The following is a 26,588-nucleotide window of genomic DNA, read 5'->3' on the forward strand; positions in this document are numbered from 1 at the left end:
CCAGGAACACCATGAGAATTTTTCTAAAAGCTCTTACCAAGAGACAGATTCTCAAAGAGTAAAAATATTCTAAGTTTTTTGAAAGTGAGTGGAAGGAAGGGGAGCAGGAAGAGCTAGCACGCATTTTTACATTTCTGTACTCTGTACTCCAGAGCAGGGAGCCCTGTGCCAGCTCTCCAGGCTGCACTCAGACACTGTGAACATCTGCCATGCCATGGCACCTTCTGCATCAAGGACACAGTGAAGGCCTGGGGACATTGGCTTGATTGCTGGTCCCTGCTAGAATGGCCTAGGGTGACTAGGAATGATGCTTAAGATCTCTTCCCCGGACTGCACTCTTTCAAGGCAGGTTTTATTAACTAGCCAGTCAAACCTCTAACCTGACATCTGTCTAACCTGAAGTTGATGTAAGTAAAATTTAAGGCTCCATATACATACTTACTGCCCAGCCATCCCCCTCAGAAGGGAACCTATGAGCAGTAAGTATGGCTCTACTCACAGTGAAGAGTGCACGATACCAACACACACTTGCTAGTTTGTCTTTGGGCCCATCACATTAGACTCTGGCTCTGAAGCCAGTCAACCCCTGGTGAGGTTAGAAAAGCTCACTAGGCAATCTGCTGAGACTGAGAGAACGGTCACAGGTGTCTTCCCTGTGACCTTCCCAGGCTTCACAACTTCTTTGGGGCGCAGAATCAAAAAGAGAGGCCCTGACTCATTGCCTGTTCAGCTGGTGTGAATTCAGAAGAACAGGTACAAAATCACTCCAAGACCTGGCTCTGCTCCGTGAGAAAGTCCTGCAGCCTCTCAGAGACCTGTGAGTTCTGTGTTTATGAAATGCTGATGAGAGGAGTGATTCTGTCTGCCCCAGTGTGGAATATGATTGGTACATTTTAGTAAGGCAACTTGTAAAACCAAAGCTCAGGTCCAGAGAGAAACCAGTTCCTTGAATCTCCAAGACTTACTGGCTATGAGGACCAGCTTGAAACATTTCTCTTTGCTAGGTATGTTCGAACGTTCTTCAAAATGTCCATGAAGGCTTGATAGTCTCCTTAAACTTTTAACATTTATTAAGTATGGATGTGCCTACATGTGAAGGACGGAGGACAGTTTACAGGAGTCAGTTCTCGTCTTCCACTGTGTGAGACCCTGGAATTGAACTCAGACCATCAGGCTTGGCAGCAAGCGCCTTTACCTGCTGAGCCATCTCACCAGCCCCACTCTTCTTTTGGAACAAGGAAATTAGTCAGCCTGAAGGGAGAAAAGAAACTATCTTTGCTGTTTAGCTCTTATAGCTTCAGAACAAGATCTGATTTGTCTGGTTTTTTTTTAATAATTTATTTATCTTTATTTTATGTGCATTGGTGTTTTGCCTGCATGTATGTCTATGTGAGAGTGTCAGATCTTGGAGTTACAGACAACTGTTAGCTGCCATATGGGTGCTGGGAATTGAACCCGTGTCCTGTGGAAGAGCAGTCAGTGCTCTTAACCACTGAGCCATCTCTCCAGCCCCCTGATTCATCTGTTTAATGACTACTGGCCACTCTGGCAGGTACATAAATAAAAAACAAAGTTCAAATGCAAGGGAGAAAGGGCACTGTTTTCTGTGATGTCTACAGTACCCAGAGCTTTCTTGGACAGAAGTGCACGCTGTCGGGGAGTGAAGTGCCTGGCTTCCTGTCCTGCCTAGGACAAGTCATGCCACACCTTTCATTTCCTTCACTTTAGGAAGAATTGCACCGTAATTCCTTACACCCTTCTGGGTCCATTATAAATGCACATAGTTGTAGCTATGAAGGTGGCTGGTGAAATCCATTATAACCAGCACATCATAATCTATAAGGCCAGTGACCTAATGATCAGTAGCAACCTAGTAGTTTGTTCAAATCTGGGCACCTCTTAGCTGCCTGTCCTGGCAGACAGAAAGCCAAGTGTGGGATGGAAATGTTATCTCAAGTAGTGACTCCTGCACTTGACCCACCTGCCTGAGAACAGGCAATTTTCTGTAAATGGACTAAAATGTCTACACTTGTGACTTCCTACCTTTGTCAGCAGAAATACTCTATTCATTAAATTTCAGAGCAGTGGCCCTTCATCTACAAGATACATTGGTAAATTAAAAGGTGTGTGTGTGTGTGTGTGTGTGTGTGTGTGTGTGTGTGTGTGTGTGTGTGTGTGTTTAGGGGAGGGGATCTATAACCCAAAGCAACCCTGGAGACAGAGAATAAGCACTGGTGGGGCTACCTGAAAATCAGGGCAAGAGCCTGGCGCAGACCTTCTCACCCTGAGATGGGGGTCCAGCAAGACGATCTTGCAGCTGTCATTTGCAGCACAGAGACCCATATCTACCTTTGGAAAAATTATCACCCTAAGTGTCAAACCTGGGTAAATCGCTTGTCTGTGTCACTATGGGATAATATCCTGGCCTTTTATCTGTTGGCTCCTCTCACCCTCAGACCGAAGAGGGGCTGATGGACACAGTAAGTCTTGGTGCATGTAAGAAATGTGAGCTATGCTCACACAGCAAATTAATTTCACTCTGAGATGTATTTTGCACCTCTCGATGTTTCCCGAGATGCGGATGAGATTTACAAAGGATGAACGTACTGTTTTATCTTGAAACTCTGTAGGAAGTCAATATTGAGTTATACTCTGCCCATCTTAGACTCCAGGAAATACTATGTGTGTATGTACACAGGAGCACAGGAGAAGTAAAACAAGGAGGAGAGACCTGGGACAAGTTCATACGCCCTGTCCCTCTTGAGCCCATGGCCTGCTGAACTGCTAGAGAGTAGCAAAACATGGGCCAAAGATGCTGGAAAAGTCTGGGCTAGAGGTAAGAGTCTCATTATCTACCCTCTTCCTCACCATTCAACTCATGCCGTACACCATCAAGGGCCTCACTGGCCCTGCCCCATCTGCACAATCACTCATAAACTCCCTTCCAAACTGTTAGTAAGGAAACAGGCTTTCATATTTCATGAAGATGAGCTCTGTTCTGCTGACTGCCTCCCCTTTGTGATCAAAATGGACGTGGTGGTAGGAAAATACCTGTACGTAATATACATAATGGAAAGGCAGCAATGTGAATGCACATGGCTGAAGAGGACACCCTTCAAGTCTAGACACTGTAAGTATTATATGAGTCTTTCCCGTTCTCAATGGTTTGCCAGCATCCAGTTTGCAAAAACCATCTCACTGTCGCTAGACACTATCCACAGAAAAACTGAGGATAATAAACAGAATGCATGCTCCTATACGCAGTGTATCTCAGCTGCTAGCCGTTAATGAACAGCATGCTAGACACAGCATATATAACCTGTAAAGTTCTAATATACAGAATATACAGTGTATATATATAAAGCATATAACACACCAACTTATTCGTGAACTATCATCTGGAATTTAAAGATTCCAATCTGATTTATTCATATGGAAAAATTAGCAATACTGCAGGAAAAAAACATATGAAGTCACAGAGACCAACAGTAAAAAGCTCTCATGAGCTATTAAATGCTTTCCTGCAAACACTTTTCCCAGCAACATAAAATTATAACGCAAGGAAGGGAAAACAGCAATTTGCTTGAAAAACCTTTTTTTTCCCCCCACCAGAAACACAACACAAAATACTTCCCTAAGAATTACTTTTGCAGATGTTTCTAATCAAGCATAGTGTGGATTCACGTGACCTCTGTAATAATTAGCTGTGACCCTTGAGCAGATAAACATCACAAAAACATAAGGTGGTCTGGGCAAAGGATGGGGCACTTGAATGTTTTCTAGCTCCGATCTCTAATTTGCTTATCATTGCAGAAGGCGGGAGCAAATACAAAAGGGGCGACTCTGGTCAGGCCACAGCTACTGTGGAGGAGGGAAGCCACATTCAGCGCTGGCCTGACTTGCTGCCTAATGAGTAGCAATTAATTCATTGTATTGTATTTCGAAATGCCGAAGACTCCATTCACATCAAAGAAAAAATGTTTCAAGGCTTTTACACATTGTTCATTTTCAAATGTACAGAGCTATGTTTAGCACTGTGTCATTGTCCACAGTGGTTCTTTTCTTCTGATGTGAGCCTTTGGCTTCACAAAGAACTGCAGATGAGGAGCTGGGTAGGTGAGCCTTGAGACTGTCCTAGGAATCGAGGATGTAGGCCAGCTGTGGTCTGGAGTGAGGCCCTGGGAAAAGAGACCTTCCTGTGTCGTGCCCTTCTGTCTGGGAGCTGGCAGTTGAGATCTGGAGTGAGAGCTAGTACTCACTGCTCATCTTTGCCATTTCCTTCAAACTCAGAGGAGAAGGGCCAGCTGGAGGGAACCCACACACAGCACCTCGAGTCGGGGACAGGAACCCTTCTGGGTAGCCCTGTTTTGGCTTTGGCTTCAGACAGGCTAATGATTAGGGTCAGATCTGTGACCCTAGGCAGGTCACAAAGCTTTTCTGAGCCCTAACTAGCTTTGCTAAATCAGAAACAAGGGCAGCCCAGGTCAGATGGCAAACCACTGGCCCACCATCCAGGCCTCTCCTGTTATGACCTGCGGCTCAGGAGCTCTGGTCTTCACTGTACAATCTTGGCTACCAACATTATTCTAGAGTGTTCTCCGATAGACCTTGGAGGTTGCTTAGCATGAGATTTCTCAATTCAGGGATAAAAACATAGAATAGAACTGCTTCAGTTTACCCTAAAAACTGAGGCCTAGTTCAGCCTGCACAGGAAGGCAAACAGATTCAGTGCTGGGCTCACAAAGTCAGTCCTGCATTGCCATATTCCTGTGGAGATTCTAATTCTACCCCAAATCAGCTAAAGCACCTCTGAGGTCAAAGGATTCATGTCATGAAGGCAAGAGAACCTGAAGGAAGATGCCATGGATTCCCAAACCCAAGACATGGCCAGAAGTATGTAGGTTCCCACCAAGGCTTGGGACCTTGTGTTCTATTCAGGTCTCACTCTTCATATGTGGCCCAGAGGACCACAGAGAGTGCAGTATGTCTGCCTCCCCTGGAGTAGGCCTTATTGGTAACACCAACTGGATTCAGCAGGGTGCACTTGAGCAATGCTCCATGGAGGTTCTTGAACTTGAAAAGATGAAATCAAGGATTTGAACTGTAAGCTCTTTGCTTATCAGAAGCAATGGTAGACTGGAAAGAAAGGTCTGTTGGAAAATCATTACCACAAAGGGCCCCAGGGCAGAAATGAAGGAAGGCCTCAGGAGACTTCATGTAGCTAATAATTTAGTCAGTCACTGGACAGATCAGAGGCACGTGTGTCTTCGCCAGCTCTGCTACGATGAGGCACTATTGGAGCTTTTCTTCACTGCGTGCCACGGCTGGACACAAACAAACCTGCCCAAGACAGATTCTTGCCACGGTGAGGACATACTGTCTCATGCTGTACAATCATGTGAACACAAACATGAGGTAGAAAGGCTGGCTCCATCTATCTCCTGGGTCATCTGCATAGCCAGGTATGTGTCCCATGGTCTCTGCCACGACGGTTCTAGGCATCTTGGGTGAAGAAAGAGACTCAGCAGAAATCTCTGTGTAGAAACTCCACAGAGGAAAAAAAAATATGGAAAACTCAGCTCCATTATTTTTTCATGGCAGGCTGGGTCTCAATCTGTAGAAAGTCTGAAAGAACTAATTTTGATAAATTTATGAAGAATAAAACATTTCAGAGTCGGGAAGAATTTCAACTGTTGCAGGCTGCTCCTCAGACCACTATGCTGTCTCCTAGAACCCTATCTGAGATTTCGGTAAGACTCACTGCAGGGGACTGGGGTGTCAATGACAATAAAGAAATCGGTGCAGCAGATGCAGCTGGTCCTAAATCAAACAGCCAGCTCCAAGCTGGCATCTGTGCATTCCAATCCATCTATGCCGAAGACTTAGAAGCCACTTGCCTACTGTATTGTGTGGGTCCATCTTCTACTTTGCTGATGGAATCAGGACAGCTACAAAGCTGAGGGTCATCTAAAACACACCCACTTCCAGAAGAGCCTTGGGTCAGAGGGGCTCTGGAAGCAGGGAAGCATCCTCAAAGATAAGTTCCCAGAGGCCTGCAGGAAACACTTTTGCTTCTTTCTTAGATGTTTTCATCAAGATAAGATAAACCCTTGACTGTGTGAATTTCCACTATTTTGGTGCTCTGGCCACAAATGCTGTTCATTCCTTTCTCCGTCTTCAGGGGCTCTTCTTGAGTGTCTACTTCAGCGGCCGACACCAGCCTCCCTGCTCGAATGCATGGTTTTAGTTGTCAGTCCACATTTCTCTTCTTTATCCGCTGTTAGGGATTCAACCACGCCAGGCAAGCGCTCAGGCACTGGGCTATAGCCCCAGCTGCTCCACCTTGCATCTCTCCCACATGATCATGGCCTGAATCTGGGGTCATAGTGAGTGACCAGTCTGTCTTCTGAGGCTGCTGTAAACACTGAGGGAGTCTTGTGTTGGTGTCAGGGGCAACAGCAAGAACTCTTGGTAGACAATGAGTGACATCCAGCTTAATACAATGTCAGGGCAAGATGGGGACAGAGTTTTCCCTTGGTTTTATTTTATCAAAGTAACAAAAGAAAGGCTTGGGAGTAGGGGAAGCGGAGGAGGGACTAAGTTTAGTTAGGGAAGAGGGTTGGAGAAAATTAGAGTACAGAACAGTGTTTTTCCTCGTTTGTAACAACATCAAGAAAAAGTCACTTCTGGAGCACACAAACCTAAGTATTATGCTTTGCTTTTTGAGACGTAGCTATGGATGATCTAGGAGACTGACCTTACATTGGTGACAATCCCCCTGTCTCCGCAGTGCTGTGATTACAGGTATGAGCAAGCACACCTGATCATGTACTGACTTTTATATACTTAAAATTTAGCAAAGAGTAAAAACTTCATAGTTAATACTGATGCACTCTCCCTGCTAATCAGTTTTACTTTAAAAGAACCCAATCTGTAATAAGTTCTGGGTCTCCTCCGTCACACCGTGTGTGTGTGTGTGTGTGTGTGTGTGTGTGTGTGTGTGTGTGTGTGTGTGTTCCTTCCTCAATCACTCTCCACCTTATTGTTCTGAGACAAGCTAGGCTGGCTGCCTAGCAAGACTAAGGGATCCCGAGGGACCTCCCCAGCACTAGAATGATAGACATGCGCCCCCGCACCTAGATTTTACATAGATGCTGTGGACCTAAACCCAGATCTTCCTGTTTGCTTGGCAAGCATTTTACTGACTCTGCCATTTCCCAGTTCTTAACAAGCTACAGTTTAAATGTGTCGCTGAAAATCTTATTCAGGGGGCTGGAAAGATGGCTCAACAGTTAAAGGTACTAACTGTGCATCCAGAGGTCCTGAGTTCAATTCCAGCACTCACTACTGTATATAATGGAATCCGATGCCATCTTCATCTACGTGGTGCATATGTACATGTGGACAAAACTCTCAAATACACAGAGCACATAAATAAATCTCTTTTAAATTCTTGTTCAGAAGTTCTACCATATATTTTACAGACTTAAGAACAGAACTGCTGTTCATAATTCTCTCTTACGAACACTGAGGAGAGAGCCCAAAGCAGTCATACCAGGGCTCTGGGGAGTCAGTGGAGGCTGACCAGAAGGGACAAATGAAGGCAACCGAGCAGGGCCCAGGCTGTGGAGGAGCCCCTGGTCCAGGCACCCACTTCTCCTATCACAGTCATAGTTCAGGCACTAGGTTGCTGCCTCCAGCTTGGCCTCTCTTACTTAGCCATCCTCCTAGAGCAAGCCGTAAGGTCTTTCCAAAAGGGTCTTATGAATAACCTGTGTGCTCCCTAGCACCTTGGGCAAATGCTCCTACTTCAGTGAGATGACACAGGGCTGCTCCAATCATCGCCCAGGGACCACCTCCACAGTGCTACAAGGTGCTCCAGATACCCTACCTATATGAAAACTTCACGGGTTCCTCTACACCCAGTTCTAATTGTATCCCCTCCACAGAATATTCTTCAATGTCCCACTCTCGGGTCAGGCATTCTTTCTTCTCTGGGCCCTGTTTCATGGCTACTGCCGATTCCTGGCTATGGGAAACCAATCAGGGAATTAGCACAAAGTTGAGTGCTTCCCCAGATTACCAGTTCTACGAAGTCAAGGCCTGCAGCACACCAGGTTTGAAGAAACCCCAGAGGCTGAATGAAGCAATCACTCCTTTGTTTTGAAAGCTCAATAGAACCTTTTCCTGGGTGCCAAAATGGAAACAGACTTAGAGTCTGCATACTGGAGGTGATCGAGCCTACAGTCACTCTGAGAACCAGTCAGTAGCAACACGGTCAATGAAACTGCCATAGGAGAGGCTCTGTCACCTCTGTGGGTCATTTTTTGTTCAGAGAAACCCAAGTCAGAAACACACACTTAGTAGGACACTAAGGCTGAAAACCAGCTCCAGGATTAGAGGCCTTCTTGGCCTTCTGCCTGAGGCATGGATGGTGGTTTCTCAAACTATATTCCATGGAACAGCCAAAGGACAATGTACAGCTAAGGATCTGAGAGAGTGGGTGTCAATTAAATCCACTTTTATATTTCATGTTACAGTTTCAGTAAGATTTTCAACTTAAAATATGAGCTTTGCTATTTTTCAGTGGGCTGGGGGAGATGACTGTCGGGGGAAGGAGTATCTCCCATGAAAGTGTGAGGACCTGAGTCTAAATTCCCCAGTACCTACATAAGGGGGGGGGGGGGGGGGACAGGATGGTGGCCTTTTCTATAATCCCAACACACAGGTGGTAGAAACAAGGGATCCTGGAACAAGCTGGATGTCTGGAGCAGCCTAATCTCAGTGAGCTCTGGAGCTCTGCCTCAACGTAAGACGGAAAGAAGTTGTGGAAAACACCTAATGCCAACACCTACTTCCCCACACCCCCCAACACATACACACCACAAATACCCTTGTAAAAGAAGGGAGAGATGCCATCAACTTGCCACAAGCTAGAGTTATGAAAAAAAATTGAGAAAATGCCTCCATCAGATTGCCTTGTAAACAACTCTAGGGGCATTTTCTTGATTAATAACTGATATGGATGAGGGAGGCCCAGCCCACTGGGAGTGGTGCCACCCCTGGGCAGGCGGTCCTGGGTTGTCTAAGAAAGCAGGCTGACAAGCCAGTAAACAGTGCTCCTCCATGGCTCGCCTTTAGTACCTGCCCCCAGGTTTCTGCCCTGAGTTTCATGAGTAATGGAGCATGACCTGAGAGTTACAAGATGACCTAAACCCTTCCCTCCCCAAGTTCCTTTCGTCATGGTGTTTTATCACAGCAAACGAGCGGGCTGCTGGAAAACCAGTAACCTAAAGAATTCTCTCACACCCTGTTCTGTAAAGGAGAAGCCATTAGGCTTGGATGGAGAGATGGCTCGGTGGGTAAAGGGGATGGCCTGACGAGAGACCCATATGCTAGAAGGAGAGAACAGACACCTGAAAGTTGTCCTCGGACCTCTATGTCTCTGTCTCTCTCTGTCTCTCTCTGTCTCTCTCTGTCTCTCTCTCTCTCTCTCACACACACACACACACACACACACACACACACACACACACGTTTAAAGCAAGTAGTCTCATGAGGAAGTGTACCCATCAGGGACCCAGTTGTACACATGCCAATTCTGTCAACTCTGTGGGAAGATAAGGAAATGAGACCCTGGTTTTAGTATTCACAGGAGGTGCACCCCCCTCCCCCAAACACACATCCCACTCTCGTTTCTGGGTATATGGAGACATGGTGAGCAGCCTGGAAAAAGCATTGCCAATGAGAATAGACCAGTGGTGGCCAAGTCATCTGTCACCTTCTCCAACAAGCCTCCTACATCTTTCTCAAGGAAAACACAATAGCTCATGGAATTTTGGCTACTTCCTGCCACCCCCACTAGATACCCGGAAGCTATTTATGTCATTTTCAAGATGACTTCAAGTTGTGTTGTGAGTTTAGCTCATCAGTTATTATGGGAGTTCAACCAGGACAATCAGCCTGTCCCTGTGGTGAACTCTGAAGATACCTGTCACTGTGTCTTCCCTGTGAGCTACTGGATACGGGAGCCCAGCCGAGAGTGGAGACAGGACTATGAGATCACCTGCCCGCTCCAAGATCTGCGACACAAACCCATGTTCTGCTGGTGTCCAGTGAAGCAACATCACACTAAAATGTCCCTGGGTCACACGGCTGGCAAGCAGATAGACCAACAGCCAATCTTTTTCCTCCTTGACTGTGCTGAGGCCCTTAGATCAGTGACAAGGCACCACCATCCACTAAGTTACTGGTGACCACCAGTGTCTACTCCAAATTACCTCCATAGATCAGCTCAATGGTGCAACGTAGGCACTTAGTGGAAGGGCTGTGTGTCCAGCTCCAGGGACCAAGGGGTGGCCACATTCCACAGTATGCTGGCATGAAGCCTTCGGCTAGTTTAGGATTCACAAAGAGCCGAGTTTAATCTTTTCTTAGCTCCTTAGGAGGCTTGGTAGCTTCTGTCAAGTCAATTAGGGACTTGACCTATTGAACCGTAGTTTCCTCCATAATTTTTTTCTTGAAATCAGAACCACAAAGTCACAACTTGTGGGCTTCCATGAAAGACCACAGAAGGCTCCGCATCAGAATTAAACATTTGTCCTTAAAATCCCAGACACTGAAGGTCATTCTTCGGGAATGTGGTCATGGTGCTCCCTCCATATCAAATCGTGGCTCTTTCTGCTAACAGCCAACAGTGCCCTACATCTCAGAGTCCCATTTACATGGATAGTTATGGGACAGGGGATTGGCTGCCAAGAGCCCACCGATGAGCGCCATGCCTGGAACATTTGACAGGTATTAGCTGATGGAGAGAGACACAGAGGGCTCCATTTCTTTTCCTTGTCTTTTTTTTTTTTTTTTTTGAGACAGGTTTTCTCTGTGTAGCCCTGGGTGTCCTGGAACTTTCTCGGTAGAGCAGGCTGACCTCGAACTCAGAGATCTGCCTGCCTCTGCCTCCTGAGTGTTGGGATTAAAGGCATGTGTTACCACAGCCTCATGAGAACTCTTTCTTTCTTTCTTTCTTTCTTCTTTTTCTTTTCTTTTTAATTTTCCAGAGCTGAGGACCGAACCCAGGGCCTTGTGCTTGCTAGGCAAGCACTCTACCACTAAGCTAAATCCCCAACCTTGAGGACTCTATTTCTACAAGAGGAGTATGGAAGAAAAGAATGAAAGAAGCCACCAGAAGGCAGTGGCACTTCTTGAATTCAAATGCTGAGCCTGCCTCCTTGTCCCTATTGCCAAGTTGGGTTGAAAGGGAGGAGAAAGCAGTCTTTTTTATTAAGAACAAATATATAAAAACAAGTATGTCTGTCTGAATACAGGTGTATGCATAATACCATGGCACATTTAATTTAAAGACAGTTTGAAAAGCCTCCAAGTGACTTCTCATACCACAAGGGGATCCCTTCTGAGCCAGACTTTTTTTTTTTTTTTTTAAATCACCTTCTGAGGTTTCCATCCACCCCTGCCCACCCCCACCCCCCACCCCGGGCTACAGGGAACACATACATAGTGGAGAAATAGATTGTAACATCATAGATGGAAACATAAAATTGGTATCTATAAACTTCTTTGTACACCATTAATTCATTAGCCTAGAGAAACGAGAATCAGAGTGAGAACTTGAGCAAGCACTGGGGTAGTTACATCCACATAGAGAGTACAGCACCTTTGGTTAAAAAGCAGGATCTAGAAAGTTCCTTTAGCCTTCCAACTGCTCAGCCAGTGCAGCTCAAAGCCAGCCACCATCAGCCACACGTGCGAGCGAGCGAGCAAGCATGCTGCCCACTGCGGAGCGCACATCCTTCCTGCCCTGGTTCTGTGCCAGCTGGCCTGGCGTGCATTTTTAACGTTGATGGATTTGGGGAAGGGGTCCCAGTGTTCGGCACTAGGAAATGACACTGTTTTGGTGTTGAATAAAACCACAGATGTAATTGGGGGGGGGGGGCGCCTTGAGAATAGCAACAATATGATCCTAGATTAATTTTTACTATGAACCAAAGACCTTCCCAGAGGCTGTGGATTAGTGCTCTGCAGAGACGTAAAAGTCATGCACACTTTACTATAAACTCTGAACTCCAAATTAATTATCAGTGCCTTAATTGTTTAATTTTTCCTTATTACTGTGAAAGGCACATGGTTATAAATGAGGCACAAATAAAAAAACTCTACATGAACCTGCACACGAGTTTGAGATTTTAGTTATCTCCAAGATCCACTGTGTTTTGCCTATGGCCGTATCTGTAGATCTCTTTATCTCTTTCTTTTCTGTATTTTTGAGATGGTATCTCATTATGAATTTGTAGCAATCCTCCCTGCCTCTGCCTCCTACATACTGGGTTCACCGGTATAAGCTACCAAGCCTGGTTTAAACTTCTCTACTAAAGAGACTTATTTAAAAAAAAAAACAAAAACAAAAACCCAGCATGTCAGACAATGTGGAAGACATCTGATGAAAATACTGAGTTGAAAGAGATGTATATGAAAATTTCTTAAAATTATTATTACTACTATTACTGTTATTTGTTTTATATGTAAATGTGTTTTGCTGGCCGAGGCCAGAAAACGGCATCAGATCCCCTGGAACTGGAGTTGCAGATGGTCGTGGGCTGCCATATGGGTGCTGGGAATTGAACCTGTGTTCTCTGGGGGAGCAGCCAGTGCTCTTAACCACTGAGCCATCTCTCCAGTCCCATAAGTATTTTTAAAAATGCATTAAAAATACAAATTAGCGTCATTTCAAAATGTGTGTTATAAAGTCATTTCACAACAACTCTAGGGATGATTTTTTTCTTTTCTTTTTCTTTTTTTAAGTATATATCAACTGTTTTTTCTGGGTGCAAATTGCTAGCCCAGTGCTACAGGGCCGTTATTAGAATTTTTTTTTTAAAATATTTGTTTCTGTGCTGAAGTTATCAAGACCAGCTTTCTGCTGCGATTGCGTTGTTACTGGGAACACACACACACTCACACACACAGAGTTTAATGTGAGGCCAGTACAGAAACGGAGAGATTAGACACAAAGAAATGTAAACAGCCCTCACATGCTAGGAAGCTAGGTTACAAGAATCCCGGCACCAGGCATTCACCAGTCACCATGGAAAACAGGAAGTGAGGTGCATAGCAACCACGAGCCAAAAAGCAGAAAAGCGCATACCTTTAGCTTGGAATGAAAATCACGAGATTTCCTTCTGGCAAGAACCTGAATGTGACTAGACACCTGCAGGGTAGGGGAAGGGAGGAAAACAAAGGAAAAGCCTGTAACCATGGAGATGAAAAGCCCCCTACAACTGGGCAAGCCAGACGTACCTTAATGGCGGCTTGAATTTCTCGAACTTTCTTTCTTGCTAAGACCTGTATATGACTAGACACCTACATTTTTCGGGTTTATGCAGGGGGGGAAAAAACAAGAAAAAAACAAAAACAAAAACAAAAAAACAAACAAAAAAAAGGAAATCAAATATAAAATCGCTATTCTTTGGGAAGGGAGGGGTGGGGGAGGTTATTTGCATCTCAACGAAGCTCTGCGGTTAGGAACATACAGTCCCGGCCAGACACCAAGCCCCAGCACTGATCTAAAGCTTTACGGACAGGGTCCTCACTGCAGTGACTTGATTCAGAAGTTTGGGCAGGCTCACCTCCCACGTTCCCACCTGAAGAGACCACAGGTGAGGGCTGGGGGAAACCTCTATTTGGAGAGCCATGAGAGGGGGAGAGGAGGGGTGCTTTTTTATGAAATAAAAAAGGCGGGGGTAAGGGTAAATGAAAATATTTATACCTATCAGGAGGTATCAGGAGGGAAAAAGCCTCCTTTCTCAATTTAGAGCGGAGTGTCCATAAATTAGCGTGTTCTACAGAATCACAGCTGAGGCTGTGAGGGGGTTCTGAGCTCCTGGAGGACTCTGGATTCTGTGGCAAACACCGAAATAATACTGACACATAAATTAGATCTCCAAGAGAAATGAGACCTAGTTAGCAGAGCCTTTTTTTCCTCCCTTAAAATTTCTTTAATCCTTCTACTGTTTTGGGAATCGACTGGGTGCCAAGTGGATCTGCATATTATTACAAAACGAGATGTGTGAAGCCAGCCAGCCAGCCAGCCAGCCAGTTAAAAATCTGGGTTGAAAAACCACTCAACTTTGCTGAACACCACACTGGAGAGGTGTCACCAGATATGGCCTACAGGCACCCTGAGGATGGAGCTAGGTGTGGAAACACTGGCAGGTAGGCCTCTGACACACACTGGGCAGGCAAACCAGCGTCTATTTCAGTGGGACTTGATTAAATTTTTAAAAAGCCCCAAGTGAAGGGGTCACCAGGCAAGTGACCAGAGCTCACCGGCCAAAATCCAGTTCAGCTCTTGAGACCTGCTGTCTGCATTGGGAGATTCTGAGCCTTCCCATTACAAGTTCAAAGACCTGGGCTTTCTGGCAGTCACCTCATTTCAAATTCTCCAATGACTCTAACAACAGGACTCGGCATTATCAAAGATCTTTTGGTGGTTAAATTTGTCTTTTTTTTTTTTGAGTTTCAAGAATTCGCTTTCCTTCCGTTTCCAGAGAAGCAGGGGGTTCCCCCGTCCTCTTCACCCCTCCATCTGGCTCCTGCTGGTCCTCATTTTCACCCAGACTCTTGTCTGATGGCCTGACTCAGTGAGGGCTGTGGCTGGGTGCATCCCCAGCAGACAGCGCTGGCCTGCCTCTGCTGGTGGGAGGCCACTCCTTTCTGCTGACTCAGCAAGGGGCCAGCACAGGCAGCCTTTCTGGGGGACAGCCCAGTCCCCAATCCACACTCCACACTCCAGAGGGGGAAGCTTTTTAGGAGGGGGCAGGCCCCTGCTGCCACTCAGCCTTAAAGAGACACGGGTGAGTTGGCTGCATTCAGGCTTCAGTTTTCATTCCCCTCACCTCCCTTTAATTATTTTGAGATGAGGTCTCTCACTAGGTTGCCCAAGTGGTCTTGAACTCCTGGGCGCAAAAGATCCTGAAGCCTCAGACTCCCAAGTGGCTGGGATTAGAGGGATATTCTACCACATCTAGTTAGCTGCCGCTGCTGAACTCTGTGCCATGTCATTCCACATAGGTTAACATTAAAAAAAAAGTTTTCCCATTAGCAACCCACCCATCACATTTTTGTTTCCCTTCTTTTTCTAATACTAGAGACTGATCTCCCACCCATTCCAATTGTGAACTTGATCACATCAGAAATATAGGCTTTGTATCAAAAAACAAAACAACAACAACAACAAAAAAAAAAAAAAAAAAAAAAAAAAAAAAAACCAGGGAAGGTAGAGCCCTGGCCAGAGTCAGAAGAGAATTCCCATTCCTGTTCTGCAGCGTATAAAAATTGTAACTGCTTTATAGTTACAGCAGCAGAGGCTGACAAAAAGCCATTGCTAAAGAAGCCACAGTGCCCTGCAAGTGTATCGCTCAGCATCGTATTTAGGCCGTTGCTAAAGGCCACCGGCGTGACTTCATTGAAAGCATGACAATTACATAATCGTTTCAGGATGTTAAAATGCACAGAACCTCCAAATCTCTTGGCTTGCCAGGGTTAAGTGCACCTGCAGCCTTCTGCAACTCTGGCAGATGTTAGGGAGGTAGGAAAAAATGGCAGGATTGAAAACACCTTAGCAAGGGGAGCTTCCGATACTGGCTTGGCAGTAAACTACGCCGTATGTGTATGACAGCACACGAGTGCAAGCTCAGGCCACAGAAATGGTGAAGAGTGGGAAAAGGCCACTCCAGGACGCCTACAGGGCGGACTCCTTACAGGGCACTGGGCCTGGGGCTCCTAGAGCTGAAGCACAGCAGCCAAGGCAGCCCAATGTCTCCGGGCCATTCGCTGACATGCAAACCTTGCAGGCGGGTACTGTACCTGCTTCCTGGTCCTTGTCTTCCCTGTCCTGAGTTTGATGTATCTGGCTATCAATTCATTTCTACCTGCAAGAAAGAAGAATTTATAGTAAGGTGGGCTACTTAAGGATAAATAAAGCAAGCCCCTAAAAGCAGTGGTTCTCAATCTTCCTAATGCTGTGACCCTTTAATACAGTTCCCCATGTTGCTGTGACCCCAATCGTAAAATTATTTTGTTGCTACTTTGTAGCTGTAATTTTGATATTGTTATGAATCATAATGTAAATATCTGATATGCAGGATATCTGATAATGCAACCCCAGAGTGGTAGAGACCCATAGGTTGAGAAGCATTGCCCTAAAAAGTTAAGAATAGAAACACGATTCAAGAATTTTGAACTAGAGAGAGGCTGGAGAGATGGCTCAATGGTTAAGAGCAGTGGCTGCTCTTGCACAGGACCAAGGTTCAACTTGTAGCACCCACATGGTGGTTTACAACCATCTGTAATCCCAGTTCCAGGGGATCTGGTGCCGCTCTTCACAGACACTGCACACATGCAGTGCACATACATAAATGCATAGAGGCAGAACACTCATATACACCTTGGTGCCCACTAAGGTCAGAAAAGCATGTCAGATAAACCCGAAGAGAAAAACTTTTGAATTGGGGTGGCTGGCAGAGTGCTTGCCTGGCCCTGGGCTAGCTCCCTAGACCATATAAACCAAGCATGGTGGTGCACACCTGTGATGCCAGTACTTGGATGGTGGAGGCAGGAAGATCAGAAATTTCAGATCAGCCTGGGCTAGATGAGACCTTGATTTTTTTTTTCTGATTATTTAATCAGAAAATAATCTTTTTTTTATTTTTTTAAAAAAAACTGGAGCTTTTTCAGTTTATTCCTGACAGAAAAACAGCACACTGTCTGAGAAAAATGTTTACTAAGGGAAACTGAGCTCTTCCTTTCAGAAGAGTATGCAGACCTAGAAGGATCATGCTCTAAAGTTGAGTGTGCCCATTACCTTGTCAGCCTAGACACTCACTCTGCTGATGATGTCTACCACCACTAATTTATTATTTTTATTTTATGTATATGGGTGTTGTTGTTTCTTTTGGGGGGAGGTGTTTTTGAGACAGAGTTTCTCTGTGTAACAGCCCCAGCTATCCTGGAATTTGCTTTGTAGATCAGGCTAGCCACAGATACTTGCCTGCCTCAGTCTCCCGAGTGCTCAGCAGTATATGTGGGTGTATCTGCATGTCTGTGCATCATGTGCATGCCTGGTGCCCACTAAGGTCAGAAAAGCATGTCAGATCCTCCAGGACTGAAGTTATAGATGGTTGTAAGCCACCATGTGAAGGGTGTTCCTCAGTTACACCCCTCATCCTGTTCCCCCTCCTTTCAGAACTGCTGGTATTTTTCAAACCCCTAATATAAAATTTTCCATTTATTTCTATTCCCATTTCACCCCATTAAATTGAGCCTATCGTTCCAGGCTGTCGAAATCTTTTCAGATCCCAACTCTGTAACTGAATGTACCTTTTCCAGAGCATTTAGAGAAGGGCTTCTGAATTCAGTTGGGGAGGGGGCAGGGGTGTGCTTCTGTGAGCATCCCCTTTCAAACTTCTCGCTGCCAATATCTCCTGTAGTGTCATTGGGCCTACTTGTCCATCTCTCAGAAGGCTGTGCAGATTTTGCAATTTGTCATAAAGGCTCACTGACAGCCGAGCCCAGCCAGGAGTGCCTAATTACCAGAAACCAGACCTGAATGACAATGTCCACAGATCAGCCGAGTACCCTCCAGCCCAGGGCCCTCTCTGGGCAGTCATTCAGGGCTGTTTGAGCGGCCAGGGCTCTGTGCAACATGCAATTTCGCCTGGACCTTGTCCAGGTGGCACAGGAGAGGCTCTTGCCCCAAACCTGCTTATTTTCTGTGAATACAGAAAGATGGCTAGGAGATGCAGCACGAACCTGACATAACGGTTTTCGAGTTCTCGTAGCATCAGATTGAAGGAGTAAGGTGGCTATCTAGGACAGTCACAAGCACCCATGATCCCCCACGCCCATGGAATGGGCACTGTGCTTTAATCCTGCTGCAAAGTGACTCTAAAGGCCACTTTTCCATCAGGTCCTTTCTGCAGGGGTGTGCTGTACACGCCTCTCTGGTTATTTCACTAAAGGTTTAGTTTAAGGCAGGTGTGTGTGGGACCAGCCTGCTTACACAGAGATCTGGGTGGGGGACCAGGCCGCTTACACAGAGATCTGGGTGGAGGACCAGCCCGCTTACACAGAGATCTGGGTGGGGGACCAGCCCGCTTACACAGAGATCTGGGTGGGGGACCAGCCCGCTTACACAGAGATGTGCCATTAAAATAAGAAGAGGAGTGCCTATCTTACCGTCACATCATTTCCCAGAGACGAACAAGACCACTTGGGGGGGGGGGGGGGGGCATTGATTTTTTTTTCAAGACAAAGTCTCTCTGTGTAGCCCTGGCTGCCTGGAACTCACTCTGTAGACCAGATGTCCCTGAACTCGGAAGAGATCCTCCTGCCTCTGCCTCTTATGTGCTGGGATTAAAGGCGTGCACCACCATGCCAGCTAACAAGACCACTGTATAAAGCCTGGGTTATTTTTTTTCATGCTCTGCTGAGAATTATTTCTGTCTTTTAGATATTGAAACTGTTTTAACATATGCAGTGTGTCTTCCCTAAGACAACACGTAGATCTGCCTGAGCAATTCTCTTGCAAGCAATGTCCTAATGTGGCTTGTAAACTTCTCATGTGATTTCAACCCTTTCTGCCTAACTCAATTACTGTACTGCATGGTTTCATTTGAAGTACAGGCTAACCTATTACCTGGATCAAATTATTTAAAATAATTCTTTAAAAATAGCAAATAGAAATCCTTTAAACCAAAATAGAAACCGTATGGTTGAGTCTATTAAAATATTTTCTACATTTATTCCTAAATCTTGCCTGAATTAAAATAATCTGACTTACTTAGGAAACAAGAGTGGCATTCCAACTGTCTGGATTTCTCTGTGACCCTGACAGGATACCCTGAGTGCTACTTCTATTTCCTTTGTGTGAGAGCATGTGTGTATATGTGCGTGCAAGAGCGTGTACGTGTGGTGTGTGTGTGTGCGCACCCATGATTCAAGTGTCTGCATTTAGAAGCCAGAGAAGACTGTTTTCATATTGCAGTAGCCCAGTCTCCTTTACTGCCTTGAGACAGGGAGGGTCTCTCATTAGACCTGAACTCAGCTCAGCATTTATCTTCTAGGCTAACTTGACAGCAAGCCCTAACAGTGCCCCTGTGTCTGTTCCACTCTACCCGAAAAATCTGGTCTTGCTTTTTTTTTTTTTTTTTAAGTATGGATTCTGGGGATCCAATCAGCCCAGTTCCCAGTGTTTGCTTTTACCAACGAAGCCATCACCATAGTCTCCCACTTACACTTCTCTCAAAGCACAGTGTCTATAAAGCCCACCACCCCTCAACTGAACTGTGTGAGTTTCCTATTCAAGAGCTGGGACAGACACCACAACAATCCAGCAAAGTTGTAACTGGGAGGGCGGGCGCCAGGCTGCACTCCAGGGCCTCGCTGAGCATCCACAATCAGAACACTGGCCGTTAGAAATGTTCACTCTTAGCCGGGCAGTGGTGGCACGCAGGCAGATCTCTGTGAGTTTGAGGCCAGCCTTGTCTACAGAGAAAGTTCCAGGACAGGCTCCAAAGCTACACAGAGAAACCTTGTCTCGAAAAACCAAAAAGAAAAAGAAATGTTCACTCTTGCTCCTCCAGTTCTTCTGTGCTTTCTTTTCCATGAACATTACTACATTGTAAAATAGACTTCAACAAGGTAAACTCAGTTTTACATCATCTCCCCACACAGTTTCTACACATTATCTGAAACAACTGTGGTTTTGGATTGTGAATTTTCCTGAGATTTTTGGAATATCTACATATATAAACAGGTTATCTTATGGGCAGGACCCATATCTAGATATGGAATTCATGTATGTTTAAAATAAATAAAGCCTTTATCAACTAGCCTATAGAAAACATAATACATTTAAAACACACAGACACGCACGCACGCACGCACGCACGCACGCACGCACGCACAACAAGGTTTAACTACAACCTGTCACATGAGGTCAGACCTGGAATTTTCCACTAAGTTTCAAATGCACTCCAGATTTCTGTATTAGGGATAGTCAGGCTATATTTAATCTTCCTATTTGTTTAGGTTTTTTGAGACAGGGTCTCGTGTGGCTCAGGAAGATGACCTTGAACTCCTAAACCTCCTTCTCCGCCTTTCAACGGCTGAGCTTGCAGGTGTGCGCAATACCTCGGGCATGCAGTATCATAGGTGTGTGCACCATCACAGGTGTGTGCAGTACCGCAGATGCTCACTTCCCTGTCCCCAGCCACCAAGACCTGCCATGTTGTTGTAAGGTAAAGGCATCTAAAACTTCTTTGGAACATATCATTACCTGGAGTGAAAAGGCCAATCTGGCAGGCTGACCACTGTAGCCAGATAAAAGCTTATCTCTGAAGAAGCAGGATCCTGGGACTCTTGTAAACCACACTGGCTGCCTCAGACCCACTGAGCTTGCTAAGCCCACTCCCTGGGCTTGCCATCAGAAGCTGGGAGGCCACAGGCCACACAGGTCCACTTGGCATTCCTGACACATCCCTTCTCCTCAAGAGCATTGTCACGTTTCATTACTAAATGTCACCTCATGGCAGAACTCCAACAGAGGTGTCCACACACACCCTCTCTTTGGTCTGAGGCCTTGTGAGCCCGGGTGTTTCTCTCACAGGCAGGAGGCCAGGGTCACAAACCACACAGCCTGGACTGCTTAGCCTACCATGCCACGCTCCCCAGACCTTAGATGTCTGAACTTAATGGTTGACAGAAGGCCTGCCTGCTCTCTGGCTTTTCCTGCCCATAGCATAGTGTACCTTCTTGCTAAGGGACAAGACAGAACTCACTGAAAAGCACAGAGTTCGAACTGGACTTCTAAACCCAGAGGAGACTGGTTAACATTGTTGTGGGCTGTATATGTGAAGGAAAGTGGCCTCAAGGTCATGTTTGAGGCTCAGCAAATTCTGGGTCTGTGGCTACAAATTGTAGCCCAGAGACACTCAGCTTTAACAGAGTAAGAGCCACTTTGTTATTGAATGGAGTCAGAGTGCCGGAGAGGGGAAGAATAGGATATCCCTGCTACAGCCAGTATAAAGAAACTCAGGCAGGGCTCCCAGGCTTTCAGAAGTATGGAAAGGGGTCAGGCCCAGTACTAGAATAGAAGAAATACTCTGTTGCCCTTCATCCCCCAGCAGATCTGTGTGAGGACCCCCATCACTGTGGACCCATATGAGGACCCCCACCCCCATCTTCTATGCAAAAGAATGGGAAACAGATCACAGATGTAAGACAACATATCTGACCAATGTTGTTATCAGAAAGTCATTGACCTGTGGGTACTGCTACAGGGTTAGTCGTATACCACCCTAAATCCTGATCTAGCCCAAAGGGCTATTCGATTCCTAGGATATTCACAAAGAACTCTTTGTCTTTCCTGTACAACTAGTGGACAAGCGTTCCCATGAAATGGAACGTCCCCACTGATTTCTGCATGCCTAGAGTCCATCTGCCTTTCTGATAGCATTGTCTTCCCAGAATTTTGACCTGGTACAAGACCACCAGACCCCCCACTTTTCTAAACACCTCTGGCCCTTGAAATGACAGTATGCAGGTCTCCCTGCCTGTCCTACTCAGCAGCTCAGTGTTAGCGGAGCATGTCATCACCTGAGACATAAACAGCCCTATAGCCAAATTTGTTCATGGACCACCACCATAAAGCCAAGAAAACGATGCAGTGGGAAAAAGCCATGAGAAGTCTTCCAACAGCACCACAGCCATGGGGTAAGGGAAGTGGGGTTAGATGCAGGCTCTGTCCTCCAATGCCAGCAGCAATACACAGCACGAGGGTGGATGGGTTCATGGAGGATCTCCTCAGACAGGATGGCATGAACATAGCTTCTAACCCTAGGACTCATTTTCATTAAGCTGGAGTTCATCTAAATGAGAGGGAAAAGCTTATGTTCTAGAATGTAAAAACGAATAACCAAAAGGCGTAGCAGGACACTGCAGGGACCAAGTGTCACCAGTTCAGCAGAGGTCTGGGGGTGTGCATCCGTGGACCTGGCCAGAGGAGGCAGTCACGGGTCTTACTTTACTAACACTAAGGCTTAATAATTACCCACTACCACCATTGTCACCTGCCTGGCATAGTGGGAAGTGGAGGATGCCCACCAAGGGGGAAGACATTCCCGGTCTACATTTGATGGGGCATGGGCAAGATGAGAGCAAAGTGATGCCACTTATAGGAGTTTATAATGTTCAGAGAATCTCCAAAGAGGACCTAGCTGGGTGGTCCTACTGTGTGCTCACATGGCACCCAGCCTCCTCGTGGCTACGAGGCTTCCATGTCTGAATGCTTAAACACTACATTGCAGCCTCTTCCCTGCCCCCAGCACACACCAGGCAGGAAGCTTCACAGGAGTATGGAATAAAGTTGGATTTCTGCTCACTGTACCGAGGCACGCCATAGGTAGGCATGAACAGATGGAGTGAATGTCTCCATGGGAGGGATGTGGGATCAGCGTGAGAGGGTGACTTCATGGAAAGGGGCATTTCAATCAGTCCCTGAGCACTGTCAAGGAGGAAGTAGCCAAGCCAATGTGTCAGTTAATCCCCAATATAAATCATTGACCAAAACCCAGTGCCAACATGGAAAATCACCAGGAAAGGCCAGGGCAACTTTCTAAGTTGTCAGGGGTTAGGACTGCATGTTCCTGAGCTAAAGGTCTATAAAGGAACTGGTGGCAGTTTCCTGAGATGACCGGTCTCTTCATTCAGCAGCACAGGAGAACAGCTGATACTCAGAAGGAGAGCATAACAGAGAAGGACTGATGGACCCCTGGTCGGCCAGAAGTTCGAGTCTCCCTAGAATCTCTTTAAAGTGCCTGGTAATAACTCAAGATCTAGCTTCCTGGAAGTATCATCAGCCCACCACCTTGATAGCATTATATCAAGTGACAGCCCCCATAAAATAACTTTATCATGGGGGTAAGACAGCTTATAATACATTTGCACAGAACTACAGGAGAGCAGGTAAAAATGGCTCAGGCTTTGCTGAATGCAGCAGTTCTGATTCTGCATACATACAGTCCATGCTATAACAGATCTGTGGAAAAATAAGTAGGAATATGGTTCCCGCCCCCCAGCCGAGACAGGGTTTCTCTGTGTAGCTTTGGCTATCCTTGAACTCTCAGAGATCCACCTGCCTCTGCCTCTGCCTCCTGAGCACTGGGATTAAAGGCATGTACCCCACTGGCAGCGACAGTGGCAGCGATGCACGCCTTTAATCCCAGCACTCAGGAGGCAGAGCCAGGTAGATCTCTGTGAGTTCGAGGCCAGACTGGTCTACAGAGCAAGATCCAGGACAGGCACCAAAACTACATGGAGAAACCCTGTCTCGATAAAACAAACAAAAAAAGGCATGTGCCACCACTGTCCAGCAGGAATGATGTTTTCTAATGGCTAATTCTCTATGAAGCAATAAAGATATACCACCCAATTACCTCCTTAATCCCCAAGGGGATAGTGCTACCTTTTAATACTCCAACTGTGCTTCGAGCCATTGTCCATTCCTCACTGACCACTGGGACTCACAATATGGTTCTGAGATAGACAGTCTACAGCTTCAAGACCTTCAGTGTCTCTGCTGCCTCCAGCCTTAATCAGTAGCTTAGTAGGATGTCCTAGAGTGTGTCACCATAATCTGTTCCCCAACAACTTCTTTTTCATGGCACCCTTCCCCTATCATTCAATTCACTTTACCATCAAGATGCACACCCGGCTGGCTCCCAGGTCCATGAACCCACCCAGCCACTCTAAAGTTACCCACAGCTTCGCTATCCCCGAGACCGTATGACAGCTTTAACTACCAACCTGACCAAACCTAGAGCTACCAGGAAGAGAATCTCAATGAGGAACTGTCTACACTGGGTTGGCCTGTGGGGCATGTCTGTGGGAAGGCTCCGACCCCAGTGAATGATGCCATCTTTTTATGCATGAAGCCCTGAGCTGTGGAAGAGCATAGGCTGAGCTGAGCAGAAAGCAAATGAATGAGCATGCACTTATTCCCCTCATTCCTAACGGTGGGGGCGGCGTGACTAGCTCTTTGAAGGGCTGGCCCCCGTGACTCCCCTGCTACGGTGGACTCAACCCTGGAACGATGAGCTATTTCCCCTTTATCTTTGCCAGTGTAATTTATCACGGTGACAGATGGAACTAGGGCAGATTATCAACCCAAATTCGTGCAGGTACGGCTCATCTGAAACACATAGTCACGGTTCCAGGGGTGGGGGAGGGGTGTTGGTCAGGGAAGGCCACAGGATTACAAAGCAAAATGAGACACAAGGAACTGTGAGCTCCAAACAAGTAGCTCGGTGTCCAAGAGGAACGATGGCGTCACTGTCACCAGGAGAGCAGCATGGGAGTCAACATGTCTCCCTAGTCCTATAGCTCTTCTTCATTTCCTTGTGTGCCTGGTCACTGCCCAGATGAGACTCTACAGCAAGTGCCTATCTTATAGACTGGAAGCTCCCAAGGGGCACCTTCAGCATCTTCAATATCTTGGTATCCCACACACCCACGATGTGCACAGGGTTCACTGGAGTCTCAACCTGTTGCCTTCAACTCTGCAGCAACCTGAAGAGACCCCTGACCAGGGGTTTCAGGACAGAGGTGGTTCTGACAGAGGCCACCTTTCAACTCATCTCCTTCAGGCCCACGTCTGTTTATGTTGGGTTCTGTTAATGGTTTGAAAGTAAGATGACCAAAACAGGCAAACGCCGTAACACTTGGTCCCCAATTTACCGATGCTGTTCGGGAGGCTGCAGGGACTCATTGAAAGAAGTGGGTTGATGGGGAAGGACGGCCATGAGGTTATAGCCCAACCCCGCCTTCTTGCCCTGTCTCCGCTTCCTGGTTAGCGGTATTAAGGAGCAACAGCCCTGAGGCGTCCTTGCCACTATGCCGCCCCTCCATGACGGACTGTATCCCTCGAACCATGAGCCACATAAATCCTTCGTCCACTAAATTGCTTTAGCAAGTATTTTATCAGAGCCATGTGAAAAGTAGCAAGTATACCCTTCCTATGTCTATTATGAGGAAAACAAAATCCTCAGAGCATTCCTGTGCAGGGATCTCCCGCTCAAGAATGAGGCAGGAGCTTTCCCAAACCACAGCTCTGCCTTCCACACCTCTGTCTAGGCCACTGTGTAGCCATCCTCCCTACAACATTCTTTCCCTCCTCTTTTGCTTGCAACTCCCACGCATCCCCCTGCATCCCAGCTGCCATATTTCTTCCAGGGGATCTACAGGAGCAGAAATGAAGCCTCCAACACAGCTGGGGCCGCATCCTTCACATCCTACAACAGAGGCCGCTCTATGGAGAGGCCACTTGCTTCCCTCTGACCCCATATTCGGCACCTTCCAATTGCATGTGCCAATCCATATTTTTGTATTAGTTAAATGAACAAGCTCCTCTCTTTTGTGTGAGGAAGAACAAAAGAAAAAAACCTAATGGATCATGGGAGCTGGGAAGCACTACCATTATCCCTGATCTCAAAAGTGCTTTCTGTTCCCAATTTCAGAGATGCACACTTTTCCAGACCTGAGCCCTGCTATCCAACACTGCCACCAGTGCGGCCACCACTCGCTCCTTCCTTCTTCATGCCCCACCCACCTGCCACAGAAAGAGGGACCTAGTCCAAAAAGAGAGCTAATCTCAACATTAACCCAGGAAAGCCTCGTTAATGAAAAACTTTGCTAAGAACACTCTGTCTGTTTATTAATTATTTGGCCTTAGAGAAGTGTGAAATCCACACATGAGAAGTGCTAAGAACTGCAGGTCTTCACAGAGACTCTTTACTGACGCACTGATGCACTATTCTGGGTGTGTCTGCTCCCCGTGCTGGACTACACTCAGGGTGTCCTGTGAGCAGGACCACCCTCTACCCCGGCTTGCTTGCTTCTTTTTTTTTCCTCCTCTCCTTCCTTCCCCCATCTCTTTCCTTCTCCCATCTCTCTTCCTCTCTCTTTACGGCAAGGCCTCACTACGTAGCTCTGGCTGGCCAGGAACTTGCCATATAAAGCAGACTAGCCTCAAACTCAGAGAGCCTCCTACCACTGAAATCATGGCCACCTCGATCTCTCTGGAGACACTGAGTAACTCCATCTGAACCGCTGCTTTCCCGTGTAATGCTGAGCAAACTGCATGGTCTCTGAGGGTCCACTGCATGTGTTACCAGCCACAGTGTGAAGGCTCTGGCACCTTACTGTAGGCCTATCATTGTCAAGTGACGCCAGTGCACTGGTATGTGTTTCTAGAGTCTGGACCTACTGGTGTAGAAAGCCCTCATGAGGGTTACAAAGGTGCTCTGTCCAGGACACCACCCTACTAGGCATCTGACATAAGCCAGCTCCCATGTTACTGAAATGGAAACACTATGATCTTTTCATTTAAAACGGACTATTCTGGTCTGTGGGATGACATGTGTTGCCACCAAGTCTGATGGCCTGGGTTCAATCCCTGAAACTCACAAGGTATCCTATGAATTTCATACCTGAAAGGTGACATGAGTCCAACCACCTAC

The 26,588-nt window shown here is 46.5% G+C and overlaps 1 protein-coding gene and 1 long non-coding RNA gene across 3 annotated transcripts in view; one reads left to right on the forward strand and one right to left on the reverse strand.

Annotated features, from left to right (window-relative positions):
* Tead1 (TEA domain transcription factor 1) overlaps positions 1-26,588 on the reverse strand; it is a 231,700-nt gene that overhangs the window by 48,307 nt on the left and 156,805 nt on the right. The window contains exons 3-5 of one of the 2 annotated variants that reach the window (XM_059268697.1): positions 15,880-15,944; positions 13,312-13,374; positions 13,160-13,222 (exon numbers count right to left, since the gene is read on the reverse strand). In XM_059268697.1, coding sequence (XP_059124680.1) covers positions 13,160-13,222; positions 13,312-13,374; positions 15,880-15,944 — 191 coding nt within the window. The remainder of the gene's footprint in view (positions 1-13,159; positions 13,223-13,311; positions 13,375-15,879; positions 15,945-26,588) is intronic. The other variant, XM_059268706.1, reaches the window with a different exon arrangement.
* On the forward strand, positions 13,107-25,734 carry LOC131915441 (uncharacterized). Its single transcript, XR_009380333.1, has 3 exons — positions 13,107-13,229; positions 13,596-13,670; positions 25,587-25,734. It is a non-coding gene; the product is annotated as an uncharacterized LOC131915441 (long non-coding RNA).

Source organism: Peromyscus eremicus, chromosome 1 (genome assembly GCF_949786415.1).
Source record: "Peromyscus eremicus chromosome 1, PerEre_H2_v1, whole genome shotgun sequence".
Classification (NCBI taxonomy): domain Eukaryota; kingdom Metazoa; phylum Chordata; class Mammalia; order Rodentia; family Cricetidae; genus Peromyscus; species Peromyscus eremicus.